The sequence below is a fragment of the Idiotropiscis lumnitzeri genome, chromosome 6 (genome assembly GCF_059441095.1).
Source record: "Idiotropiscis lumnitzeri isolate Australia: NSW breed Sydney's pygmy pipehorse chromosome 6, RoL_Ilum_1.0, whole genome shotgun sequence".
Taxonomy (NCBI): Eukaryota; Metazoa; Chordata; class Actinopteri; order Syngnathiformes; family Syngnathidae; genus Idiotropiscis; species Idiotropiscis lumnitzeri.
This window is the reverse complement of record NC_142396.1, coordinates 7,322,133-7,346,877: the sequence shown is the minus strand read 5'-3', so window position 1 is coordinate 7,346,877 and position 24,745 is coordinate 7,322,133. Positions and strand designations below refer to the sequence as shown.

General features: G+C 39.9%; 4 protein-coding genes and 1 long non-coding RNA gene across 7 annotated transcripts; all 5 read left to right on the top strand.

The window, feature by feature from the left end:
* Nucleotides 1-165: 165 nt before the first annotated feature.
* Nucleotides 166-4,800, top strand: edc3 (enhancer of mRNA decapping 3 homolog (S. cerevisiae)). Of its 2 annotated transcripts, none has more exons than XM_088299641.1 (7): nt 166-222; nt 580-767; nt 1,532-1,749; nt 1,835-2,179; nt 2,256-2,409; nt 2,582-2,799; nt 3,049-4,800. In XM_088299641.1, the coding sequence occupies exons 2-7, from the start codon at nt 604-606 to the stop codon at nt 3,381-3,383; spliced, it is 1,434 nt and encodes a 477-aa protein (XP_088155767.1). In that variant the 5' UTR covers nt 166-222; nt 580-603; the 3' UTR covers nt 3,384-4,800. The 2 variants fall into 2 exon arrangements, with proteins under 2 accessions (XP_088155767.1, XP_088155768.1); XM_088299642.1 differs by having other exon boundaries at nt 198-307.
* A 584-nt stretch (nt 4,801-5,384) lies between these two features.
* On the top strand, nt 5,385-16,780 carry LOC148334974 (tyrosine-protein kinase CSK-like). Of its 2 annotated transcripts, XM_088298717.1 has the most exons (13): nt 5,386-5,723; nt 10,120-10,184; nt 10,363-10,476; nt 10,946-11,070; nt 11,224-11,443; nt 11,884-11,977; nt 12,057-12,122; nt 12,286-12,385; nt 13,447-13,537; nt 13,606-13,679; nt 13,845-14,040; nt 14,131-14,217; nt 15,463-16,780. In XM_088298717.1, the coding sequence occupies exons 2-13, from the start codon at nt 10,176-10,178 to the stop codon at nt 15,655-15,657; spliced, it is 1,371 nt and encodes a 456-aa protein (XP_088154843.1). In that variant the 5' UTR covers nt 5,386-5,723; nt 10,120-10,175; the 3' UTR covers nt 15,658-16,780. The 2 variants fall into 2 exon arrangements, with proteins under 2 accessions (XP_088154845.1, XP_088154843.1); XM_088298719.1 differs by lacking the exon at nt 10,363-10,476 and having other exon boundaries at nt 5,385-5,723.
* A 691-nt stretch (nt 16,781-17,471) lies between these two features.
* Nucleotides 17,472-18,700, top strand: LOC148334973 (uncharacterized). Its single transcript, XR_015844060.1, has 3 exons — nt 17,472-17,729; nt 17,890-17,990; nt 18,657-18,700. It is a non-coding gene; the product is annotated as an uncharacterized LOC148334973 (long non-coding RNA).
* A 97-nt stretch (nt 18,701-18,797) lies between these two features.
* LOC148334972 (tyrosine-protein kinase CSK-like) lies at nt 18,798-20,756 on the top strand. Its single transcript, XM_088298062.1, has 6 exons — nt 18,798-18,808; nt 19,272-19,491; nt 19,624-19,745; nt 19,800-20,091; nt 20,182-20,268; nt 20,400-20,756. Exons 1-6 carry the CDS (start codon nt 18,798-18,800, stop codon nt 20,592-20,594), a joined length of 927 nt encoding a protein of 308 aa, XP_088154188.1. The 3' UTR covers nt 20,595-20,756.
* A 209-nt stretch (nt 20,757-20,965) lies between these two features.
* mapda (N6-Methyl-AMP deaminase) lies at nt 20,966-24,743 on the top strand. The gene is made up of 10 exons (XM_088298343.1): nt 20,966-21,233; nt 21,320-21,450; nt 21,526-21,586; nt 21,659-21,746; nt 21,824-21,905; nt 21,972-22,098; nt 22,551-22,631; nt 22,983-23,121; nt 23,343-23,443; nt 24,521-24,743. Exons 1-10 carry the CDS (start codon nt 21,189-21,191, stop codon nt 24,710-24,712), a joined length of 1,047 nt encoding a protein of 348 aa, XP_088154469.1. The 5' UTR covers nt 20,966-21,188; the 3' UTR covers nt 24,713-24,743.
* Nucleotides 24,744-24,745: the final 2 nt, after the last annotated feature.

Below are 24,745 nucleotides of genomic sequence, written 5' to 3'. Positions count from 1 at the left end.
ATTGTAGAATATGTTATTTCTCCTCTTTTCTATCCAATTATATTATTTTGGGAAATACTGTTAGTAAGCGTACCTGATTCACATTCCATTCCAGTAGATGGCGGTAATGAACCGAAACCTTTCTTTCCAACCGCCATCAAACACGACAAGAAGAACATGACGAAAGCGGAAGCAATCATTCAGATGCCTGTAGCAGCTTTAGCCAACCATTCAACCAGCACGGTGCCCTAACAATTTTCAAACTCATTCATTTGAAGTACTTACTAGCTGGTTGTTCGCATTATTTCTTGAAAAAGAACGCGTTCTGGTACTTATAAAAAGAAAGTTTGCTACTTAATCGTTTGGTTTGGTTACGCTAGACACTGCGCTGTCGTACTAATGAGAAAGACGGTATTTCATGCTAACGTTAGCTGCTAGCAGTTTAGCTGTTCGTAATGCACTAGTTCTCGTGTTGACCTGTAGAACATTAAGGATATGTTTCATTTGAATCCCCAACTATTCAATTTCATTGTTTTAAAAACTGTTTTTTAATGAATTTATTTGAATGAAACGTTGTTATTTTGTGTTGTTTTTAAAAAGGGTTACACGTGAGTTTTAATAGGCATGGCTGCGGATTGGCTGGGTAGTTTGGTGTCAATCAACTGTGGATCAACATTGGGAGTCTATCAGGGAGAGGTGTCATCAGTGGATCAGTCCTGTCAAACCATCTCGCTCAGACTACCTTTTCACAACGGTGTCAAGTGCCCAGTTCCAGAGGTCACATTCAGGTAAAGTTTGTGAAGGCTACAAAAACTAGGCATAATCTAGGAATCTGCGTGAAATGTTACCCAAAGTAAACGATAATTTCCAGACAAATCTATTAAAGATGGTGGTGTAATTTCCTGTGAAAATACAGCAAATACATTTTTGTTAATCAGTGGGTTTTGTTGAATGCATGGTTCAAACTGTCTTCATCTTTTTCCCTTTTTCAAAAGGTAGGTATTGTTGGAAAGCTAGTTAATCACTGATACAACTTATTAAGTGAATAAAAAATATTGAATTAAAAATTTAAACTCAAAAGGCCTAACAGTAAAGTAATGTAATGTACGAATGCAAAGTTACGTAAATATAGTTATATATTTGATAAAATTGACCAAATTAGCGTGGTTAGGGACAGAAAATATGAGCCATCGGGGCACCTTACTGTAGCATCACAAAATATGATTTCACAAAGAAAAACAGCCTCACTACCCTAATGTGTTTGAGAGAAGTATGCCAACTCTAAACTCAGGAAATGTTGTCTTGAGTTTTATAGCATGAATAATTGTGCTTTTGGGGTAGAAGTCTTGATTAAAACTAGGACACATTACACATTGTTAGTGGTTTATAATGGTAAGATAGGAAATGGGAATACAGTGGAAAATGGAAAACAAGGGTTCCACTGCAACACAAATGCGAGTGTGCCTTTGTCAGTGACCATTTCCAACAACCATTCAGCGGTGCATGCACACATGCCAGTAAAATCGACAACTTTGTTACCTTTATGTTGCAGTGCCATTGACATAAAGGACCTCAAGATCTTAGAAATCAGGAATGGAAATACTCAGAACAGCTCTTCAGCATCCACTAATACAAGCAGTGCCCCGGTTGCAGTACCAAAAGGTGATCCTCGGACTGTAGAGCTCGTCAACTCTCCGCAACACTGCTCCAAAAGCTATGGAGAGCGCCACCTAGATGTCCCCAAGGGCTTCAGGCGAAGACACAACTCCTGTAAATTTGGACTTACCCCTAAAATTCTGACTTGTTTGTTGATGCTCTGTAATTAAGACCCATATTTATATGCTCACTGTCGCAGGGTCATCAAGCAGTCGAGGTGCAAACCAAGCCACCCCCAAAAAGAATGGGGTGAAAAACGGTAGCAACCAGATGAAGCAAAGGGACGACGAATGCTTCGGGGACGGCATGGACGACGGCTTGGACACAGACTTTGATTTTGAGGGAAACTTGGCCCTTTTCGACAAAGCGGCCGTATTTTCAGAGATTGACACGTCAGAGCGTCGCAATGGGGCGAGGTCACGTGGCACACCTCACGACCAGACTCCCTCGCGCTACCGCCATGACGAGAACATTATTGAGGGCAAACCTATAGTATTCAGACAAATAACAGTACCACAACCCGGGGCCAAAGAATACTGCACTGGTACGTTTTTCACAATGCCACAGAATGAGACAATGTGGAAAATAGTTGATTTAAATTCTTGCTTTTTGTCATGTAGACTCTGGACTGGTTGTGCCCAGTATAGCTTATGAACTGCACAAGCGTCTGCTGTTAGTCGCAGAGCGCTATGGCCTCACGTTGGAGCGGCGACTTGAGATGACCGGAGTGTGTGCGAGTCAGATGGCGCTCACGCTGCTTGGTGGGCCGAACAGGTGAGCAGAATGGAAAGCGTAATGATAGAAATTGTACTCATAAGGTTGATTTACGACACAGCGAAATATATAATTAGTTATAACCTTACCGCTACAGATGTTATTTGGCCGTGAAAAAATTCCACACAAAGAATAGACAGTAAAATCTTAGTTTGAATTTCTGTCCGTCCAGATTCACGCCAAAGAATCTCCACCAGCGTCCCACAGTGGCACTACTGTGTGGTCCACATGTGCAGGGAGCACAGGGCATCAGCTGCGGTCGTCACCTAGCCAATCACGAAGTTGAGGTCATCCTCTTCCTTCCGAACTTTGTCAAGATGCTTGACTCGGTCACCAGCGAGCTCACTCTCTTCAATAAAACTTGCGGCAAGCTAGTGTCAAACATCAAAGGTGATCTTTTTTTTCCCTTTTTTTTTAAATCTGAACTGACGTCATCATGCAACGTATTGCTGACATAAATTTCTAGCTTATTGACTTTACCTGCAGAATATTTGTGGTCTCATAAAATGAAAAAGAGATAAACTAATTGTGATGATTTTAATTGATTTCTGGAATTGCCCACTCTCTAATAAAGGTGTCCTAATTGTAATTGGTCAAAAAGTTGTTACATCAAAGATATCATCTTGTCTGATTGCACAGACCTGCCCGATACCCCCGTGGATCTAATCATCAACAGCCTCGACTGCCACGAGAACACATTCCTGATGGATCAACCTTGGTACCGAGCGGCTGCAGATTGGGCCAACCAGAACCGGGCACCGGTGCTCAGCTTGGATCCTCCCGTTAGTGGACAGGGACAAGCAGTGGAGGCCAAGTGGTCCCTCTCACTTTGCCTCCCCCTTCCCTTAGCAGAGGCAGCTGGCAGGGTTTACCTGTGCGACATCGGCGTCCCACGCCAGGTGTTCCAGGAAGTGGGCATCAAATACCTCTCTCCTTTTGGCTGCAAGTTTGTCATCCCGCTGCACTCGGCTTAAAGGGACCGACCACTTCTGGAAGCGTTAACCATTGTGAGAGCTTCCAAGTGTTGCACATTTTATTCATCGTTGCTGACTTGTCAACATGTGAATGTGACCTCTCACTTCTTCTCGAGGACCATTGTTTAAGTTCATTAGTTGTTCACAAGTACATGCTTGTGGATTAGCGGGAGAACAGCTTTCAATTAGAGAGATTACGCAAAAATATTAACACCTTTAGAGGCTGCAGTAATTATGTAGATACAATTGTATCTATGTAATATTTTGAAGAAGAGCTTATTTAAGTCATTTCGTTTAGACAGTATGGTGTTATATTTTGTTGGACAATCTTGGACATGAACATTGTTAATAAACTCCACTGAGTAATTGAACAATATTATTTACATTTTAGTCACAGTCCTAAATTTAATGAAACTGGCAGCTACTGACTTCAAAGGATGATGATCTCAATGTGATGAGTTTTTTTTGTTTGTTTTTCTTCTGAACTGAGTTGGAACTGTGATGAGAAGGCCTGCAGTACAACGATAACGCATGTCTTGTGTTTATTTTTGTTGTATCATCTAGACTAGTTCGCCGTTTAATTTGCCAACTTCAACTTTCCGTTTTCACACCGCTTGTGTGGTCGGTCACTCATGACAGAACATTTTGGACCATTATTTGCTAACAAATGTAAAACATTTGTTCCTAAAAAGCTATAATGACAGCTTTCAAAAAGTACATTGTAAAGTTTAAGAAGGGAAAACCCAAGACAACAATGAAATGATACAACCCTCTTAGAAGATATGAGGCAGTTCTTCACATATAGTGATTTTGAAGTCAGAGCTAAGCATCTTGCTGTGAAAAAGAATTCAGGTTTGCAGAGTACCCCTCACTGGTTTGTGTTGTGCTTGAGGCCTTTGTCAGAGAACAGAGAAATGGGCTCATTCTTTAATGGGATGGGACCATATTCACTTGTGTACAAACTGTTAAAACAAACTATGTACACATTGTTTTTTCCATTTACATTAATGTATGAGTTTGACTTCATTTTGGGTACTTGTGTAGTATAACTCACGGGTTAAGAAGCATTTGTTTCATATTTGCGTCACCGTCATTTTTTTCCCAACATTCCAGAGTTACATGTGACAAGACAAGCCTAATGTCTCTGCCGCGCTAATGATCGTGAACCATTGTTGAGTGGCTCTCAAGCTGGTAATCGCACACATTTTCTGCTGTCATTGCCGCGTTCTCGTTTATTTGTTGAATCTGTTTGAGAAATGTACTGTTCATTGTTTCTCACTTGACCTTTCATCTTTTCTTGATTGTTTGGTCTAGAAGAGATTGTTCTCATTTCAACCTCAAGTACATTTTTGTCACTCTTTTCTAAAGTGCGTCATGTCTGCAGACTGAAAGAATTAAACATGTTGGCCTTTTTGAACTTTTTTTTGTTCAACTTTCTTAAATTACATAGTTGCAATCAAGTGCCAATGCACGTAACATTTGGCCCTATGGATGGATGGAATTGTTAATGCATTCATGTTCTTGTTCTCCACATGTGAATATCTCTGTGCTTGCATGAGTTTTGTTACTGGTACTTTCTCACACAATCTGAAAAAAACATACCTGTTGGTTACCTGCAAGGATACAATAATTGTACTACAATGTTCCTATGCCGGTTTTAAATATAGGTCAATGCTTCTGCTCGTGTTCCGGCCAGCAGATAAGGTGTTTAGAGCTCTGACAGCTCATAACCGTTATTTTCATCAATAATAAAAATGACTATGCAATTTATTTGATAATTAATATAATGAGATTTAATACTTTACTTGACTGGAGACGTACATAGATGTTGAAAATGCTCAATGTATTCCAGAATACTGCACTGTTAGTGTGTTTAGTACATCATCTCTGTTTAGTGTACCCATCCCAATATGGCGGCAACTTTGACGTGCGGCGACCAGGCGTATGCCGCAACAAGAATACCACGCATGCAAAATGCCGAGTTAAGGCGTGACAAACATTTCAAGGGGTGTGTGTGTCACTGTGTGATGCGAACCGAATTTCTGATCTTACCAAACAAGTATTTTACCATCCACCCTGTCGTTAGTTTCCTTTTGTTTTCTACCTTTCGCCCGAATATCGGAATCTTTTTAGTGTTACTTATTTGTTTGTGTTTTCGTACGCGTTTCGCTGCGGACACACTGGCGCTTTTGTGGACGTTTCAGGGACACCTGTGACATCCCCTGTCAGCATTTGGATTAATTCGGCCCTTTTTTTTCCTGCGTGGGAATGTCTGTTGTCAGTATGACAACGAATTTTGGGCAGTAGTGCGCCGGTGGCGTCAGGTTGACCCGCATTCAGGTACAGTAAATATTTGTTTTAGAGCTTTATTTGTAGCAAGGTTTTGGATTTGTCAGTTTTTAAGTTACTTACTTGCTAACTTTTTTAAAAAAAATATTTGATTCATTTAGTAACTCATGCCCTGCTTCCTGTGCTGATAGCATCTGTGTGACGTCGCCAGCATGTGCTGACATAATCTTGATATTGAGAAGAGTTTTGGCTAACAACCCGGGGCGGGTGGAGGAGGGGGGGATAGTGATGAGACCCTAAAATTTGTGTTGGATGTCTTGGTCTTGCAGTGTAAGAACTCAGTTTGCTACGGTATGGCAATGGGGATTGATGAGATTAGAGGCCCAACGATTAACTGATTAATCAACAACTAATTGATTAGATAATAAACTGATCATTGTTTTTGATAATCGATGAAAGTTTTACATACCACCCATCCATCCATTATCTGCGCCGCTTCTTCTCGCGAGGGTCGTGGGGGGTGCATGAGCCTATCGCAGCTTACTTTGGGCAGTAGGCCGGGTATACCCTGGACTGGTTGCCAGCCAATCGGAGGGTACTCAAAGACAAACAATCTGCGCTCACAAACACACCTACGGGTAATTCAGTTTTTAATTGTTTTTGGAATGTGGGAGGAAACCGGAGTACCCAGAGAAAACCCACGGTGGCACGAAGAGAACATGCAAACTCCGGGAAGGCCGGAGGCGGAATCGAACTCTGCACCCCTGCACTATGAGGCGGACATTCTAACCAGTCACCCAATGTGCCGCCCCAGTTTTAGCTTTTTGCTTCTCAAGAGTATATATCTGATTTCTGAGCAGACTATCTTATGTTGTCAAAATACAACATATGCTTTTACTTTAGAAAATGATGATTAACATTTTTGCCTATTTTCTGACATGTTACAGACCAAATCGGTATCTGAATCATAATTGTGCATTTTCTGTACTGTCAATTTGAAACAATGTCACACTTTTTGAAAAAAGAAATGAAAATGAAAACGCCTTTAATACGGCAAATTGATTAATTGAGAAAATAAGCGAAGGATTTATCAAATAATCATTAATTGCTGCCTTGGATGAAATCAACACACTTCTACTAACTCCTCCAACTTCTCCTCTAAGTTGGCAACACTTCACCCACACGTTGTAGCGCTTGCTCGCTACTTTGCTTGTTCTCGCATCCAGACATATGCACATAAAAAGCACATTTTTCAAAATCAAAGCACAACCTATTTTAAGTTTTAATTTGATTTTATTGTCACTGTGAGGGCCGGTTAGAGACTGTGGGTGGGCTGGATGTGGCCCCCAGGCCGTGCTTTGCCCAAGTCTGCATTAGCAATAGATCGAGTTGCACACTTTCCATAATCCATTAAGCTTTCCGATTTGTAGTCAACATATTATTTTGGTATCAGCAACAGGATAGATTCCAAATGTGATCTCTTAAAGAGTTACACAAGTGATTTGATGTTGAAAACTGCTTTGGTCCTGAAAAATGCAGTTCAACTTGTATTGCTGCTTCTTGTTTCATTATTGTTTACTCGTGTGCTCAATTCTCAACGAGTGGGTATGGTGATCTCGCTTGATTCCAGGGCTGGTCACTCTGTAATTAAAAAAAAAAAACAACAACAAAAAAAAAAATCCAAACAACTAGTTATTTAAGGTGGGGGCTTATGTTTAGTTTGGGAGAAGTTCTGCCCACCTAAAATAACCCTCGTGACGCCTCCGCCATAATTCACGTTTCCATTAAGTGGTAGCTTTTTTTAAGTGTCTTTATGTCTGAATAATAATTATTTGAGTTGTGAATGGTCTGTGAAAAAAAGACCTCTATTATAAATATATACTCTAAGATTGCTTTATTTCAGTGCGTGAACTTATGATTATTTTAATAAAAGATTCTTTTCTCGCTTGTTTTTTTTTATTAATAGACGAATTAAATTAAAATATTTTTTGACATCCATCCTTGTGTCAAAAACAAGAAATTACTTCCGATTAATAGCGCATGTTTTTTTTTGAGTGACTTTGGATACATGTGCTTGGCACTCGAAGCTCAGATTTTGTCAACAGATAAAGGAGTGGCAGATTTGAACGTCAGCATTCCTGTGCTGTCTTGCTGGGCGCAGTCTGACTCGTACAGTGGAAACAACGTCCGACTTGTACAAGATAAGAGTTTGATGTTGATCAACCTGTTTAACAGCGAAATCCGAGGACCACTCCACTCCCGAGCGTGTGAAGTCCCTCTTATCTGCTGCATATTACAATATGAAACATATGCCGGAATTTTAAGATTGTTGTTAACATTATGGCCTCTGCAGGGGCATAGCCAGACAATTTTTTTAGTAGGGAGGCCAGGGTGAGGGGTGGCCCGTCATTCTTTATCGACCCCACCGCTGGCCACCCTGTAGCGCCGCCCCTGAGCCCTTGCCTCAGTTTTACAAATGCATTTATTCTGATTATCCTGCATTGTTTGCTTTTATTGTGCTTGGACCTGAGTGCATGTTTCGTTTTATCAGGTGCAAACATGAATTGAATGGCAGTAAACAAAACTTTGAACCGTTTGAGCTCCGCATCCTAAAATGGAACATTCCATTGTTATAATGACATTAATTAACTAACAATGAGTGACAAACAGGTCATTCAACCTTTTATTACACATTGGAAAATCTTATACGGTAAAACTAAACAACTTTGATTTCCTGAAAATTGATTAATAAAAAAAGAAAAGAAAAAGAAACAAGAGCAGTTCAGGTTCCTTAGTGCTCCACAACACCTTTTTATAAACAATAGAAAAGACTGTCAGTAAATGAGCTTTAACAAAGCAATATTTAAAAAAAATTTATAACAAATTAGAAGTTGTCCTAAATGAGGTTCCTGAGCATTTGTGAATCTAGTAGAAAAGAAGAAAACATGATTGAAACGAAAATACATAACAAAAATATTAAACTGTGGCCTATTGTGTCCTGGTGCCAAGCAGGGTTATTATAGTTTTGGAATTTGAATTCTAGTTTTGAGTTTTGTTTTTTTAAATTTAGTTTGAATTAGTTTTCAGGATGGCTTTGTTAGTTTTTATTCGTTTTAATTTTCACCAATACAGTTTTAGTTATAGTATTAGTTTTTACTTGTCTTCAAAATTAGAAAAAAATCCAAGGTAAGTATTTTATAGTAAAAATTCAACAAAAATATTCATTTTAAAACATGTTAATGATACACGTTACAGTTTAACAGTCCACAGACTTTGTATCACAATAAGTGCAGTGCTTGAAACCGCTTCTAAACGTGGATGCAGGCATGCATGCACCCTAATTGAATTTAGTTTTAAAATTTGACCTGTTGACATCTTGTCAAGTGGATTTGTGTATTGAAATCTTGTTAGCGTTCCTCCCAATTTCGCTCTACTAAGTCTCACTGTCACGTGAGCAAGCCTGGGGGAGCATTAAGTATGCCCACATCAGCTTGGCACCTCTCACCTTGGGCACCTCCAAAATCCAAGAGTGAGAAGCAAATCCGACTCAGTTTGAAAAGGGCTGATATCGGCCGATTAAATCTGCCGAACAGTTCATTGGTCAGGCCCTACTTTGGGCTACTCAAGGTAGCTCAGGCAAATACTAAAGTCATCCTGCCTGTGTTTTGAAAACTGAGGGTATTGCTTCTTTATACATTATTCAAAAGGTTGTTTGAGCCGATAGCAGGACTGTCTCAAGTGACATCACTCGTTGTTTGGAGTGTCTCAAAAAACAGCGGCTTCACAAAGTAAATGCCAAAACTGTTTCATAGTAACCTGAAAATAAATAATTTGAGATTTTTTTTTAAATATATTCGGGTTGTATAATAGTTCAATAATTATTTGGAAAAACAGGTTTGAAATAATTTATTGTGGTTGGAACGTGGTGTTTTAAAAGGGGCGTGTTCATTATTTGTGTCCGCTGCGTCGTCTCCACGGAGGGAGGCCCTTCGCTCTAAGGACACGACAAGAGAAGAAGTAGCATGACATCATTCTTCCGACTTGTAATGTGTGTGTCATGGGAATATCAGCACAAACTTACATTCCAGAGGTGCTGTCAAGATTATTTACAGCACTGTCAAGCAAGCCAAGCATGATGAGCAGCGTTGATCTTTTTGCAAACAAAATCAGCTTGTGTGAATTGGAACAACTCTTTTTATTTTTCGTAATGGCATGAGAAATAATTCATAAATTGTAATATTTAATAACAGCCCTCAATCCATTTTCCAAACCGTAACGCCTTCCACTGTTTTTGTTCTGACAGTTTGCTGCATTAGTGTGATTGAACGCAACGAGAGGACATTTTTATTGCCATTGCGAATTATTGCGAGCGCTGTGTGTTTCAGTGTGCATGTCAAACAGTACATTTGACCATCACACTGATTGTTTCTTCGTGTGTGTGCACCAGCTGAAATGTTTGGAGACCGAAGACATCATCTGTGAGGGAATTTGGACCGTCTCAGAATGGCAAAGGTGAATAACTGTTATTGGATATTGAATTTGTTGTGTTATTTCATTTTTCTTTTTCTTTTTTTTTTTCTTTTTACAAAAAACATTAAAATAGTTCGAGTGGATTAACAACATGCCTGATGAGTGCACACACCCAAAAAAAAAAGACCCTACATTTTTTTATGTGTATGATTTCCAACAGACTCTGTGGCCCAAAGGCACGTTGTGTGTGGGCATGTTCAGCTTTAAAGGTTCATTAGAGCATCATCTCCCCTTCAACGAAGGAGAGCTGTTGACTATCATTACGGCTACAGAGGTAAGGCTTGTTTGCGTGTGTTTGTGTGTTTGTTTATATGCATTACGGGGACATTTCACCTGAATACACACCTCATTGCGAGTGCATTTTGAATTACGAGTCCAATCACAGTCCATGTCTTCATGAATCGGACAACGCTATCGTGTTTCTAAGGGTGTAGAATGCTAAAATTCCAAATTTTAGCCAATGTCCTTATAAACCGCAATATCATGAATGTTGTGTATTATTGTGAATGACAAAAAGGCCCTGTAGGCAGGAACTTGTATTGCACCCCCTAATTAATCATTCAGACAGTGTATATTTCACAGCTTTTGATCGGCTGATGGTCATCTGTCCCCCACAATGTCCCGATAATTAAGTTTTTTATCAAAATGCTGTGTGTGTGTGTTAATTTTTCTTGAAGGAAACTCTGCTCGTTGGTTATCATAGACCATTGGCTCGTTTTCATTGCTGACTCATTGTCTTGCAGAATCCAGAGTGGTGTATAGCTAAAAATGAAGCAGGTCATGAAGGGGAAGTTCCCACCAGCCGCATTCAAAAATACCGTCGCAACATTGCACCTGTGGAAAATTGCAGCGAGCTTAATCTTATGCCGTAAGTACCCAAATTAGGTTTGTTCATTTGCTCCTGGTGCAGAAAGTTTAAACAAAGTTTCTTGTTTCTGCGTCTGAAAGCAGGCCTAGTGTTGGTATGTGGACTGCACCGTAGATGAAATAAAGTATGCTACCTCTGCGGTTGTCATTGCAGATGGTTTCATGGCAAAATAACACGGCTCCAGGCCGAGCGCTTGCTCTCCCCACCAGAGATGGGTCTATTCCTGGTGAGAGAGAGCACCAACTATCCGGGGGACTACACACTGTGTTTGAGCACCGATGACAAGGTGGAACACTACCACATTAAATACGGCAACGGCCAGCTTACCATTGACCAGGAAGTGTACTTTGACAACCTCATCCAACTTGTTGAGGTACAACCTAAAATGGGCCTTTTATTGCGTAATTGTATTCCTTAATCTCGGGCAAGTAAACCCATGTGTGCCAAAAGAAAATGCTACGTTGTTCTCTGCAGTGGTTTAGTATCACACTGCAACATGCATATCTAAAAAATGTAATCCTGCTCCATAGAAACTGACAATCACAACAATAAGCAATGTTATATTTCATCTCTGACAGACAAAGACTTGAGAAAGTATTTGATCATCCAATAATTGGTTGTTTGCCTTGTTATGTAGCAGGATCCAAAAACTGTGTTCAGGATTTGCACGTGCAGAGCTAGAACTCATAAAATGCTTGTGCACAGAAGAAAAAAATCATCTGGAACCCCACTTGAGAGGAATTTACTTCCACTTGAGTTATTCCCTTAACCCGGAATCATTGTGTTTTTTTTATTTTTATTTCTTTTCCAAAGCATTACAAAAGCAAAGCAGATGGTCTCTGCACTAGTCTAATCAATCCAAAATTGGAGAAAGAGACGGTCGCTGTCCAAAATGAATTTTTGAGGGGTGAGTCTAACTTGAGTGCTTTGATATTCACACGCCAATTGCTATCCGTGCGCGATTGTTGCATATCTCCTGTCAACAGGTGGTTGGGTGATGAACAGAAAGGATCTCAAGTTACTGAAAATCATTGGACAGGGAGAGTTTGGAGGCACGTAAACTTTTGAATTGTGTTTTTTGTTCTGTTCAAGTCGATGATAAAATGAAAAATCCCAACGCAATCTCGTCTATCATGTTTCTGCATGAGACATGATGGTTGATTTGCTGTGACATTCATGCAGGGTCAATATTAACTGAGAGTGTGGTGTTTGCAGAAGTCTTGTTGGCTGAATACAAAAAGACTCAAGTGGCTGTGAAGTGCCTTAAAAATAATACAACTGCGCAGGCCTTTATTGCAGAGGCCTCGGTCATGATGTAAGTAATGCCGAAAATGTTAAAACATTTCCATTCATGCTCCTGTATGTCTTCACTATTTAGCTTAACACTTTCCACCCCCCCCCCCACACTCATTTCCAATAATATGAACCAATTAAAATTCAAAGAACTTAAGCCCAGACCTTTTGGCAGTGTGTATAAACTTTAAGAGTGCAAATATCTATGGTGTCTGCTTCCCTGTAAATAAAAAGTTTCCGCCGATTAAGTATCAAAACAATGACGTAACCCGTGCAGTTCCATCTTGGCTATTTTTGAGCCGTTGACGTAATCACTGTGCGTAGACGCTGGTAACACTGGACTGTTGATTTTTTTTTTTTTAAACTTATTTCCTGGTCTATTGTGCTATAAAAAAAGGCCGTATAGCGTCATGTTTTCCAAAGAATCTGATTTGTACTTTTAATCTTTATGCACACTGCCTAAATCGGGAGTGTCCAAACTTTTTTCCTCAGAGGGCCACATACAGAAAAATGGAAGGAAGGATAGGCTAATTAGATAACCATTTATTATCTGAACCGCTTCTCCTCACAAGGGTCGTGGGGGTGCTGGAGCCTATCCCAGCTGTCTTTTGGCAGTAGACGGGGGTGCACCCTCAACTCGTTGCCAGCCAATCGCAGATTAGAAATATTTGTTTCATTTTAACTTAGCTTTAAAAATCAATCAATCAAGCGATTACACATTGTGTTGGAGGAGGGAAACATCTAAAACATGCAGGATAGTGGCCATTCAATTCCGAGGAAACCTTTGTTTGCTTTAGTGACAGATGGTTATGCTTTTTTTTTTTTTTTTTTTTTTGCTGACACCGACTATTAGTAGTCAAGGAGACAAATAACCGATATTTGACGCTGATATGTAGAAAAAAAAGGGGAGGAACTTGTGTCAGCATTTTGAAAACTAAAAACCCCTTCACCTAATGTGTTTTGAATGCCTTTAAACATGCGTTTCTTAGATCTCTTTTGTGATTGACAACGTTAAAGTAAGGTATTCCTGGAAAAAAAGCGAAGAAACTCAAAAGTCACCTGCTTTCTACTTTCTTCTCAAAGGCAATTAAGTCACAATAACTTGGTGAAGCTGCTTGGAGTGATTTCGGAGGCCAACGGCACTTTGCTCATCATTACTGAATACATGAGAAAGGTGAGTGTGTGTCTCATCCACTGTCAACATCCTTAATACCTGATTTAATATGTGTGTTTTATCTTCAGGGTCCCTTGGTGGACTATCTACGTTCCAGAGGACGAACAGTACTCACAAATGCCGTTCTCCTTAATTTTGCGCTGTGAGTTTGTCGCACATGCGGAGTTAACAACCACTTAAAAGTTTTTCGCCCAAATCATGAGACCATAATGACCCAAATGATTTTTATTTTTTTTAAATTGCAGCCTTTGCGATTTCAACATTTTTTTCTTGTAGAGTGCTTGGCTGATTGTTCTTCTTTTTGCAGGCATGTCTGCGAGGCCATGGTGTATTTAGAATCCAATAACTTCATCCACCGAGACCTTGCAGCCCGTAATGTTCTGTTATCAGAGGACCTCATCGCTAAAGTCAGTGACTTTGGTTTAACCAAGAAGGTGTCTTCTTTTGAGGATACTGAAAAGCTGCCAGTCAAGTGGACGGCACCAGAGGCCCTCAAACAAAAGGTACCCACACAAAAGTACAACAAAGTTTGTTTTATTCAGCAAATGCTGAAAGTCATCTTCAACAGTATTTTTTTGTTTCTTTTGCAAAAGAAATTTTCCACCAAGTCAGACGTGTGGAGTTATGGTGTTTTGCTTTGGGAGATTTACTCATTTGGGCGAATGCCTTACCCGAAATTGGTAAGTACGCAGCATGTAACAACAGAAAACATTAGGGCGTAACGATTTATCATTTTGGGACCAACATCGCAATCTCAGAAAACGCAATTTCGAAATCGTCAAAGCTCAGTTTTTTTTTTAAAGGCTCTTCTGCCCCATGCTTACGAAGAAAGTCACACTAAACAGCTCCGTAATTATTAAAAAAAAAAAAAAATAAATAAGTCTGACTAGAACAATGTTTGGCCACAGAGCCAACAGCTCTGAACAGAAATGTCGTATTGCAATCAGTATATTTGTAGACATAATAATAGGCGACGCCACATTAGCAATTTAGCAGACGCTCTCAGACCGGAACACGGAAACGGCTCAAGTCATCATGACAAAGCGGTTCGATGTCAAACGTATATTAAATATTTATCATCTCATCAATAATATTTACACTATCAAAATTATTTTTTTAAATATTAAAATTATTAATTATTTAACTATTAATCATTTTTAAATATCTTTTCTAATTAATAATTATTTTATTGATATATAATCTGACATTTGTGTACAAAGAACATGTACATTAGTATGAAATGTTAAACATTTTGTGGTTTGAAAAAATGCATATTCATATCCACAATTATACTTGACTGCAATTAGTTTTTAAAAACTTGGGAAAGAACTGCCCCCCCCCTCACTAAAACTCTTTAGGGTTCTTGTATTATTACAGTAATGGCATTTACTGTTTTTAATGGTATAATGGCACTTTCTGTCATGTTTGAAAATGTCTCTGTAAATTGTGAAGAAAATTGCTAAATCAATCAAAATTGCAATATCTGGCAGAAAAGTTGCGACAGAATTTTTTTCCCTAAAATCGTTCAGTCCTAGAAAACATTGACTAAAGATCGATATTGAAGTAGAACTGGAATAGAGAGTTAATTACGTTTACATGTGAACAGCTCATGTGAAGTCCTAGGGAGTCATTGGTTTACAACGGGTTTCAATTCTCATGTATTTAGAAATTAGATTTTTTTAAAGTCGGCCCACATGTCCGGCTCTATTTCTTCTCAAAGTTCCCGCTTCAGGGCGCACATATGCTTCAAAGTAGTTCACAAAATCTAAAGCGAGGACCTGCTGTATGCTACTTAAAGAAAGCTTAAGAATTGCTACCAACTTTCACCCCCAACAAAATTCAAATGAAACACTTAAACGTTAACTTTATTTTATTTGTGTGGGTTGATAACATATTTCAATCTCAACTTTGTTCCCACTGTGTAGCAATCCAAATTTGTGGTGTCTCAATTGGAGAGCGGATACCGGATGCCATCTCCGGACGGGTGTCCTGAAGCTCTTTATATCACCATGATGGACTGCTGGCACTTGCAACCTGAATATCGTCCAACTTTTAAATTGTTGAAAGAGCGGCTATTTCTTGTCAAAAAAGAGCTCCGACGAACAGGCACACAGCTCTGACATGACACTTGCACTACGCCTGCCTCCTACTTTCATCTTATCATTTTGATAATTTTCACTTTATACCAGTCGAGACGTCTCTTGTGTTTCAATGAGCCTTGTTTATTTTTCTGATTTGAGAAGTTTCATCTGATGATCACTTCTTCATGTGTTGTGTCTGACTATTTGAGTCTTTTTGTGCAACTCGGTGCATGTTCGCCTTCAAGACTGCTTTATGATATGCTCACGCATGAGACGAAGAGGACATGAAGCTACGCAGTGCTCTATGTGCACCAAACAAGTGATGGCCAAGTGACATGTTGCTCATGCATCATTCATTACCTAATGCTGAAGCGCAGCAAAGCCTTTAAGGATAAACGTGAACCAGTGTAGAGATTTTCTTGGCTTGGGGACGTCACAAAGATTTGCTGCAAACAACATCCGAACACCGTTTAGGGTCTACTGTGAGTCAAGTTTGTTCTATTTTGTTTTTGGAGAAGCATTTTTATTTGACACATTTTCTTTGTTTTTAAGTTATAGTTGCAGCTGTTATGGGCAGGAACCTCATAATAATTTATGGCTTTTAATGATTTATTTAAACTTTTTTTTTCACCAGAGTGCAATGATTATGTAATTTGCATTTAGACTTGTCATTTCTGAATCTTCACTGGGTAAAAAAAATAAAATAAAATACACACAGGCTCATATACATTCCGCACATACCACCCCACTAATATTGTTTTAAATGTCCTTCCAGAAGTGTTTTGTAACTTTATTTTGGAGCAACAAGATTCTGACAGAACTGATTTTTTTATGCTATTTTTTTAGCCTGCTTTTGTGTGGACTACAGAAATTTAAATAGCTTCACTATTTTGTGCCTAATATTTTAATAAAGACATATTCCAAGTGGGAAGTCTCAACAAGTAATTGTTCCACCTTGGGAAAAGAACATTTGAAATAATGAAAAGCCTCAAATGAATATGACATGCATGTCCATGATGAATGTACGTAGAATCAATGTGAAAGTGGATTGTCATAATCTTGTTTTTTGTAATCTTACTGCTCGTGTAAAATGAACAGTGTGTATGTTTTGACACAGTATTGTTTTTACAAGTTTTAATAAAATGCAAATACGGTACAGTAACTGTATTGTCACTTGTGCTACACAAACAGTTAGTTTTTCCGCATACAAAATTTACAACAAATGATCTATCCTTATTTTCTGTCGTCAGACTAACAATAGTTTGTTTACGGGCACTCATACAAGGAGCGTGATTGGTTTCCTGCGCGAGATCGACCAATGAGAGCGCGAGTGGATTTATTCAGTGAGCTGATTGGCTGCGGTGACCCAGCACCTTCCCTAGTTGCGTCTCGCCAGTGGTGTCTTCGTTAATAAACGAGCGGCACTTTTAAACAACTTTCTGTTTGGAAACTCATAACGTTATTCAAATGTGCCGTTCGTTTAGTCAGAGTTGAGCCGGATAAAATGATAGTCAAGAGATGTGATCAGAAACTGCGAGCGGAGCTCGCTCAGCCTCCGAACACGCACAGCTCGACAAAGCAATAAAAGGCGAATGCGACAGTCCTGGCAAAATTACGTTGCAGATATCCAAAATTAATAGTGGATATCTGAAATGTCCTTTGTGAGTTGGCAAAACAGAATAACAGACATCACTAAGTTAAAACGCACTATGTACTCTTTAGATGTTGACAGGCAGCCACTTGAATGTGTTACGCTACTCGTACTGCGCATGCGTAACGCCAAATCAAGGCGGGAGAAGGTGTGAATAATGTTTTTTTTTTTCTAACTGGTAATCCTAGTCAGGGTGACATACTTTGCTATGAATATACCACCCAGAGAAGTGCCGTGCCTGCTTTTTGTCGACAAGATTTTCTTCATGCCAGAGTCATTTTTGTTCCACTTCATACCTCCAATGGGTTTGTACGTGTTAAAGGCTCCGCGCCCCGACACATTTCATAGACTTTCGGAGATACCTGCGACATTTCCCTGTCAGGACTTTGGGGTGATTTTGGACTTTGAAATTATTAGAAGTTGCTGTATGATGCTCGGTGTCACCTTCATCTGCTTTCAGGTGCAGTAATTGTTTATTTTAGAGCATTTTGAAGCCTTTAGATCTTTCTTTTTCTTTTCTTTTTATTTTAGGTATTTAATTTTTTATTTTAGTGTCATCATTTCTTTTCTTTTCTTTTTGTAATAAGTTTGGTCTTCCTTCCTGCTTCCTGTGCTTTTAGCATCTGTGTGGGGTCGGCAGCCGGTTGAAGATATAATCTTGAAACCACAAGTGCACATCAGGCATCTGAAGACATCCTTGTGCGATGTGACAAGTCTTAAGGTACTTATGAAAAAAAAATGATCGTGCTTAAATAATGAAACTATACAAAGAAGTAGATATTTGTAGTCTTTGGATATTACCCAGTAAAATAGATTTGAAAGTAAACTGCAGGCTGCAATGATCACAAATATATCCATATACTGTATTAGAAGTCTGATGTGACTGTCTCAGTTAGCTCTGTAGTATGTTATTCGGTGGAAATTTGACCTGAAATGTTCGCAAGGCGATTTACAACCCAGAAAGCTAATTAAAATGAAATTTAAAAAAAAGATCAGTTGAGATCAACAGCACGGAAATTAGAATTAATTACGTTTATATAATAATGACCACTGTGCTGGAATTTAATCCCGCTTGTTTATATTCTGATGGTATGCTACCCCACGATAACTGATTGAATAATTGTTAATATTACACAATGGTTAGTTTATATGCCTCACATTTCTGAAGTTGACTGTTCAAATTCAAGCTCTGACCTTCCTTGTGCTTGGGATAAACTCAAGTTCACCAGGAGGAGGATAAGGTGTATAGAACATAAATGGATGGATGGATAATTGTACCCATAGTGCAGAAAGCTGCAGCTCATCCCTAGGGAGCATCTCATCTAAAAAAAAATATCATTTTGCTCATGACTGTCTGATTGTTCCTTATATGTTGTAATGTTTGCAGGCAGGAAATATCATTTCACAATCAAGTGGATTTCTGTTGTCCTATGGCAGAGGTGAAAAACTCACTGCAGCAGCATGCAATGATGAGCACACACTCAAAAATGATCCCACGTTTTGATGTGCATGATTCCCGATAGACTCCATGGCCCGAAGGTACAGCGTGTGTGGCCAGATTCAGCTTCAAAAGTTCATTAGAACATCACCTATCCTTTAACGAAGGAGATCTGTTGATTGTCATTGCGGCGACAGAGGTAAGGCTTGTTCTGTAAGTGTGTGTGTTTTTTTGAAAGAAAAACTACTCATTGGTTAACAGACACTATTGGCTTGTTATTGTGTAGGATCCAGAGTGGTGTATAGCTAAAAATGAAGAAGGTTGTGAAGGGGCGGTTCCCATCAGCCGCATTCAAAAAAGCCACCTCAACGAGTCATCTGTGGAAAATTGCGAGTTGAATCTTATGCCGCGAGCGCACAAATTCGGTTTGCTCCTGGTGTCGAAAGGTTAATGTAAACAGCCAACAAATTTCGTTGTTCTTGCGTCTGCACTTTACCGTGTGCCCATACAAATACGACTCTATTCTATATTCATATTATCTCGATGAAATCATTGTCATTGCAGATGGTTTCATGGCAAAATAACACGGCTCCAGGCCGAGCGCTTGCTCTACCCACCAGAGATGGGTCTATTCCTGGTGAGAGAGAGCACCAACTATCCGGGGGACTACACACTGTGTTTAAGCTCCGACGACACGGTGGAACACTACCACATTAAATACGGCAACGGCCAGCTTACCATTGACCAGGAAGTGTACTTTGACAACCTCATCCAGTTTGTTGAGGTACAACCGAAAATGGGCCTTCCATCATTTCGACCAACTGCCTGAGCATGACTTGCACCACCGTGAGCAACATCCGACATGCACATGGCGACCAAATCAGTGTCACACCTGTCTACTTTTTCTTTCCCACAGCACTACAAAAGAAAAGCTGATGGGATTTTGTCTCGTCTCATCGAGCCCAAATTGGAGCCGAACGTGATGGCTGTCCAAGAGGAGTTTTTGAGAGGCGAGGCTCATCTGAGTGCTTTTAAATTGTACATAGACTCGCAGTAGTATGAGGAATCCAACTTTTTTTGACCCACTAACAGGTGGCTGGGTGAAGAACAGAAAGCACCTGAAGTCGCAGAAGATAATTGGAAGGGGAACGTTCACAGGCAAGTCGCTCCGCTATTCTTTGCGATCGCAAGTGTCTGCGAGGCCATGGTGTATTTGGAGGCCAATAACATTGTCCACCGAGACCTTGCAGCCCGTAATGTTCTGTTATCAGAGGACCTCATCGCTAAAGTCAGTGACTTTGGTTTGACCAAGAAGGTGTCTTCTGTTGCGGATACTAAAAAGCTGCCAGTCAAGTGGACGGCACCTGAAGCCCTCAAACAAAAGGTACCCACACAAAAGTACAACAAAGTTTGTTTTATTCAGCAAATGCTGAAAGTCATCTTCAACAGTACTTTTTTGTTTCTTTCGCAAAAGAAACTCTCCACTAAATGCGATGTTTGGAGTTATGGTGTCTTGCTTTGGGAGATTTATTCCTTTGGTCAAAGTCCTTACTTGAGAATTGTAAGTGAACGGAATACGACGACAGGAAACTTTCACTTGGATAAAGAGTTGATGAATTGAGATTTAATTGAATACTGTTGTATTCATGTGAGTGTTAAAAGCTTATTAACATTCTTGTTTCCACTGTGTAGGAAACAGAAAAAATGGCGGGTATGTTGGAGCGTGGATACCGAATGCCTTCTCCAGTTGGATGTCCTGAAGCTCTTTATGACATCATGAATTGCTGCTGGAAGTTGGACCCTGAATCTCGGCCAACTTTTAAACTCTTGAAAGAGTGGCTACTATTTGTCAGCCACAACCTCAGATATGATTTTTCACTTATCTGAAAAAACAAACAGATATACGTACAGGTAATGTGCCTTGGCCTTTTATCTTGGTCTCTAATATGGGTGGGGAAAAACATTCATTCAATCAATCGATCAATCTACCTTTCATACTTAAAAAAAAAAAACATCACAAAGCTTGACAGAACAGTTAACAATAATACATATTTTTTGTCTTTTGATTGTGATTGGCTGGCGACCATTTAAGGGTTGTACCCCCCTCCTCGGTCAGTCACCTGTGATAGGCTCCAGCTCCTCTTCAACCAAAGTGCTCTTGTAGTTGGATTGATGGATCTTTCATCATAATACTGATTTAAATTTTTAGTCATCTGAATATGAACAATCTGTTATAAATCTCAATGTAAAATGATTATACTCTGTTTATGGTTACATAGTTTCACGTGTGCGTTTTATAAACACTTTAAAATAAATCCATAAGGAACATTCCTCTCTACCACCGCGGACTTATTTGTTTGCTGCACCTCGTTGTGTGTCACTGTCAAATAATTCCTGAAAACACAGACAGGGCAGTCGTCTTCTAGACACTAAACCTTTCATAGCTTAAAAACCCGTCGATATATATATGTTCTTTTGACGATGGACAAGAACGACGATGCCTTTTATCGGGATCTGCCAAAAGTGGTAAGTCAAATTTATCGTCCAGTTATTTTTAAAGATGGTATTTGAACGCCTTAAGGTAATCCAGATGTATTTCTTTTTCCCGCCAGGAGCTGCACGCTCACCTCAACGGCTCGGTGAGCTTCCAGACCATGGAGAAGCTCATTAAGCGAAAGCCACATCTTAACATCGAACACCACATGACGGCCATCGACAAAGGTCAACAGAGAACGCTGAATGAGTACGTAGACCACTAGTGTGCGCTGTAATCCACATTTGATCGCAGCGGCGATGACTCAAAAGTGTCGTGCTCCAGGTGCTTTGAGGTGTTTAAGGTCATTCATCAGTTGGTGGACACGGAGGAGGACATCCTGATGGTGATAACAAATAGTGAGATTTTCAAAACGATTTCCATAAGCTCCGTGGAAAGGTTTGATCTTTCATTCTAGGTGGCCACAGATGTAATCAAGGAGTTCGCTGCTGACGGTGTCAAATATTTGGAGCTTAGGAGTACACCAAGGGAGGAGAAGAAAACAGGTTTGAGATATTAACTGGATAGTTTATACTCATCCATTAGAATTAAGATGTTTCTCATGCCTTGTCATTTTTTTTAGGATTGACCAAAAAGAGCTACGTGGACACTGTCATAAAAGCCATCCAGCAGTGTAAAGAGGAAGAGGTGGACATTGATGTCAGGTAGGCACACGATGCCAATCCTGCAGTGAAGAAAGATGCTTGCAGTGGTCAGTATTTCTACTGTAGGTTCCTAGTAGCCATCGATCGCAGGAATGGGATTGAGGTTGCCATGGAAACGGTGAAGCTGACTGAAGAGTACATGCTGTCCACTGACGGACTGGTGGTTGGACTCGATCTCAGTGGAAATCCGACGGTACGCAAGCCATTTAACTGTGTTTTCACAGTCGTCTTTACGTGACAACTAAGAGACACAAAATTGTTGCGATGCCTGTTAATAAAAGAAAAACTCTCAGGGGTCACTGTAATAACTTGATCCTTACGAAATTCAGAACTAAGACAAATTTAATGAAAATGAACCAATGCTTTTTCATTGTTGTTATTATTTAAAAAAAATAGACACATGTACAATGGTAGCCCAAGAAAAAATGAAAAAGACGAAGAAAACTATAGACAAGCAGGTAAAAGGTAAAAGCTTTAAACCATCTTCAAGCAGCTTGATATTTCCATGACTACAATACTCAGTAAGTGAATAGGTCAAATTAAATATTAAAAAAAAAAATGAAGAAAGAAATGACTGGTTAATTTTTCCAGTAGTGTAATGCCCATTCCAAGTCGCTCCATTCAATAAATTGATGTCGTTTTCAGGTGGGCCACGGCAAAGATCTGCTTCCTGCTTTACAGCGAGCCAGGAACAGCGGACTCAAGTTATCGCTGCACCTTTCTGAAGTAAGACTTTCAAACATGCACTTGCGGGCCACAACATTAGGAACGTCTGCCAATTGAGATTCATGGCAACCAAAAAGTTAGGAACGACTCGCAGTGTGGTGGAGTGCATTCCTACACCACTGCAGACTACACCCACACAAACCTTGTCTTCTGAATGCACACAATCATCGAGTCATGCTACAATCCGGGTTTATGTAAGTAGGATTCGGTTTAAACTGAAAACGGTGCTTGAGCGATAACTTTGCATTAATTCTGCACACAGTCACAAAATATCATCGTGGCGCAGTGTATCTTATGAAGTGTGCCTTTGGGGTAGGAGAAATGCTGATACGTGGAAATGAATTGTCGCAGGTGCCGTCTCAGTTGGAGGAATCGGAGCTGCTGCTCAATCTGCCGCCGGACCGGATCGGCCACGGCACCTTCCTGCATCCTGACGTCGGCGGATCGCAGAGCCTCGTTGACAAAGTGGTGAAGAATAAGATCCCTTTAGGTAAGGCAGAGGTGACCATTGAATCTTCAAGTTCCTCATTTGTAACAAGTAGTCCTTCTACGATACCAACGAAATGTCTTACAATAGTGAAAAAAAAAGACGAGTACTAGTACTCTGAATTGTCTTACTCGTTTGGACCAAATGTGTTCTAGTTCAGCAAACGTCAAATAACAAACTCAACTGACTTGCTTGTGCGTGTGTCGTCATTTTTCCCCTGCCAGAGCTTTGCTTGACATCAAACGTCAAAGGACAAACTGTCCCGTGTTACTCCGAGCATCACTTCAAGTACTGGTACCAGTTGGGCCACCCAAGCGTCATTTGTGTAAGTTTTTGGAACAGTTGCTTGACGCAGACTCCTCCCTGGTCTTCGTCTTGTCTTTTTGACTTTTAATGGTCACAACCTTTATGCAAAGCAGTTCATATTAATCTCTGAATGTAGCAACACGTCACCTTGTTGTTTTGTGTAAGCAGCCATTTTTTTTCTTGTTTAAATCCATAAAAGGAATAATATGGAGTTAAAATCGTGTCAAAACTTAACAAATGCACAAAACAATTACACTCACACAATAATTCCCAAAGAAATTTAGTGTTTTGCAAAAACAAAACATTCACGTACTAATAGATTTTGTTTTGCACATAAGAACCTTTCAAACAAATTCAGACTGCTTCAGAAATGAATACAGCATGTTTTGCACATGCAAAGCAACATTTCTACAATTACAAAATATACATGCATACCTTTTAACATTCACCAGTTAAAATGTTTTTTATAGAAGACTTTTTTCCCTTGGAAGATTTTCTTTAACCTTACAAGAATGATATTCTGTCTGATTTTTATACAACTCAAATTTACATTTAAAGACCCTGTGAAGTGAATTCGGAGATTTGTCTTGACATTGTGCAGGTTTGAAGGTAATTGCTGGAAACTTGCAAAGACGGAGATTATTTTTACTCAGGTGTGGCGAAAAGAGCATCAAACTGTTTATAATTATTCAGTTAACGAGCCAAGACCTGAAAACGCAGCTTTCCTTCAGAGTTAACTGGTGTGGCCACTGTAGAGCGCCTCATTGTCTGCCATGAGTGTGCGCACATAAAGAATTTGCCGGCCGGTGTATGGATGCAGTGGAATCATTTATTTTTAAACCAAGCGCACCATCTAGAGGAGTTACAAAATATCACAAGTCTTCATGAAGCTTAATTTTCCCATCACTACAATAGAGCTCCACGTTGCGCATGTCGCTCGGAAAGGTGAAAGAGTGCGGGGGATTCTTTGACAGCCAGTGTAATCTTCAAATTAAATATTTCTACTCAGAGCACATGTGATGCACATTTATCTGAAGACAATTCATTGCATAATGGAGCATTGTAAAGAATATTTTGATGCTTTGTCCTCCGGCAGACTGACGACAAGGGCGTGTTCAGTACAGACTTGTCTCGGGAATACCAGCTGGTGGCGTCCACGTTCGGTCTGGATCACAAGGCTGTGTTGAAGCTCTCCCGGCAGGCCATCGACTTCATCTTCGCGGCGGATGTCGTCAAGCAACAGCTGAAGCACAAGTGGACTCAATTACAACCGCATGTGCTCAAATGACAGGGTTGGCCAACCGCTTACCTCACTTTAGAG

Excerpts from the sequence above, each read along its gene's own strand:
- LOC148334974 (XM_088298717.1), top strand. Across the intron at positions 10,477-10,945 it reads CTATCATTACGGCTACAGAG|AATCCAGAGTGGTGTATAGC; the intron begins GTAAGGCTTGTT and ends ATTGTCTTGCAG. Across the intron at positions 11,978-12,056 it reads CCAAAATGAATTTTTGAGGG|GTGGTTGGGTGATGAACAGA; the intron begins GTGAGTCTAACT and ends TCCTGTCAACAG.
- edc3 (XM_088299641.1), top strand. The coding sequence starts at position 604 with ATGGCTGCGGATTGGCTGGGTAGTTTGGTGTCAATCAACTGTGGATCA. Across the intron at positions 2,410-2,581 it reads CTGCTTGGTGGGCCGAACAG|ATTCACGCCAAAGAATCTCC; the intron begins GTGAGCAGAATG and ends CTGTCCGTCCAG. Across the intron at positions 2,800-3,048 it reads GCTAGTGTCAAACATCAAAG|ACCTGCCCGATACCCCCGTG; the intron begins GTGATCTTTTTT and ends CTGATTGCACAG.
- mapda (XM_088298343.1), top strand. The coding sequence starts at position 21,189 with ATGGACAAGAACGACGATGCCTTTTATCGGGATCTGCCAAAAGTG. Across the intron at positions 21,747-21,823 it reads AAGGGAGGAGAAGAAAACAG|GATTGACCAAAAAGAGCTAC; the intron begins GTTTGAGATATT and ends CATTTTTTTTAG. Across the intron at positions 22,632-22,982 it reads TATCGCTGCACCTTTCTGAA|GTGCCGTCTCAGTTGGAGGA; the intron begins GTAAGACTTTCA and ends GAATTGTCGCAG.
- LOC148334972 (XM_088298062.1), top strand. Across the intron at positions 20,092-20,181 it reads CTGAAGCCCTCAAACAAAAG|AAACTCTCCACTAAATGCGA; the intron begins GTACCCACACAA and ends CTTTCGCAAAAG. Across the intron at positions 20,269-20,399 it reads AAAGTCCTTACTTGAGAATT|GAAACAGAAAAAATGGCGGG; the intron begins GTAAGTGAACGG and ends TCCACTGTGTAG.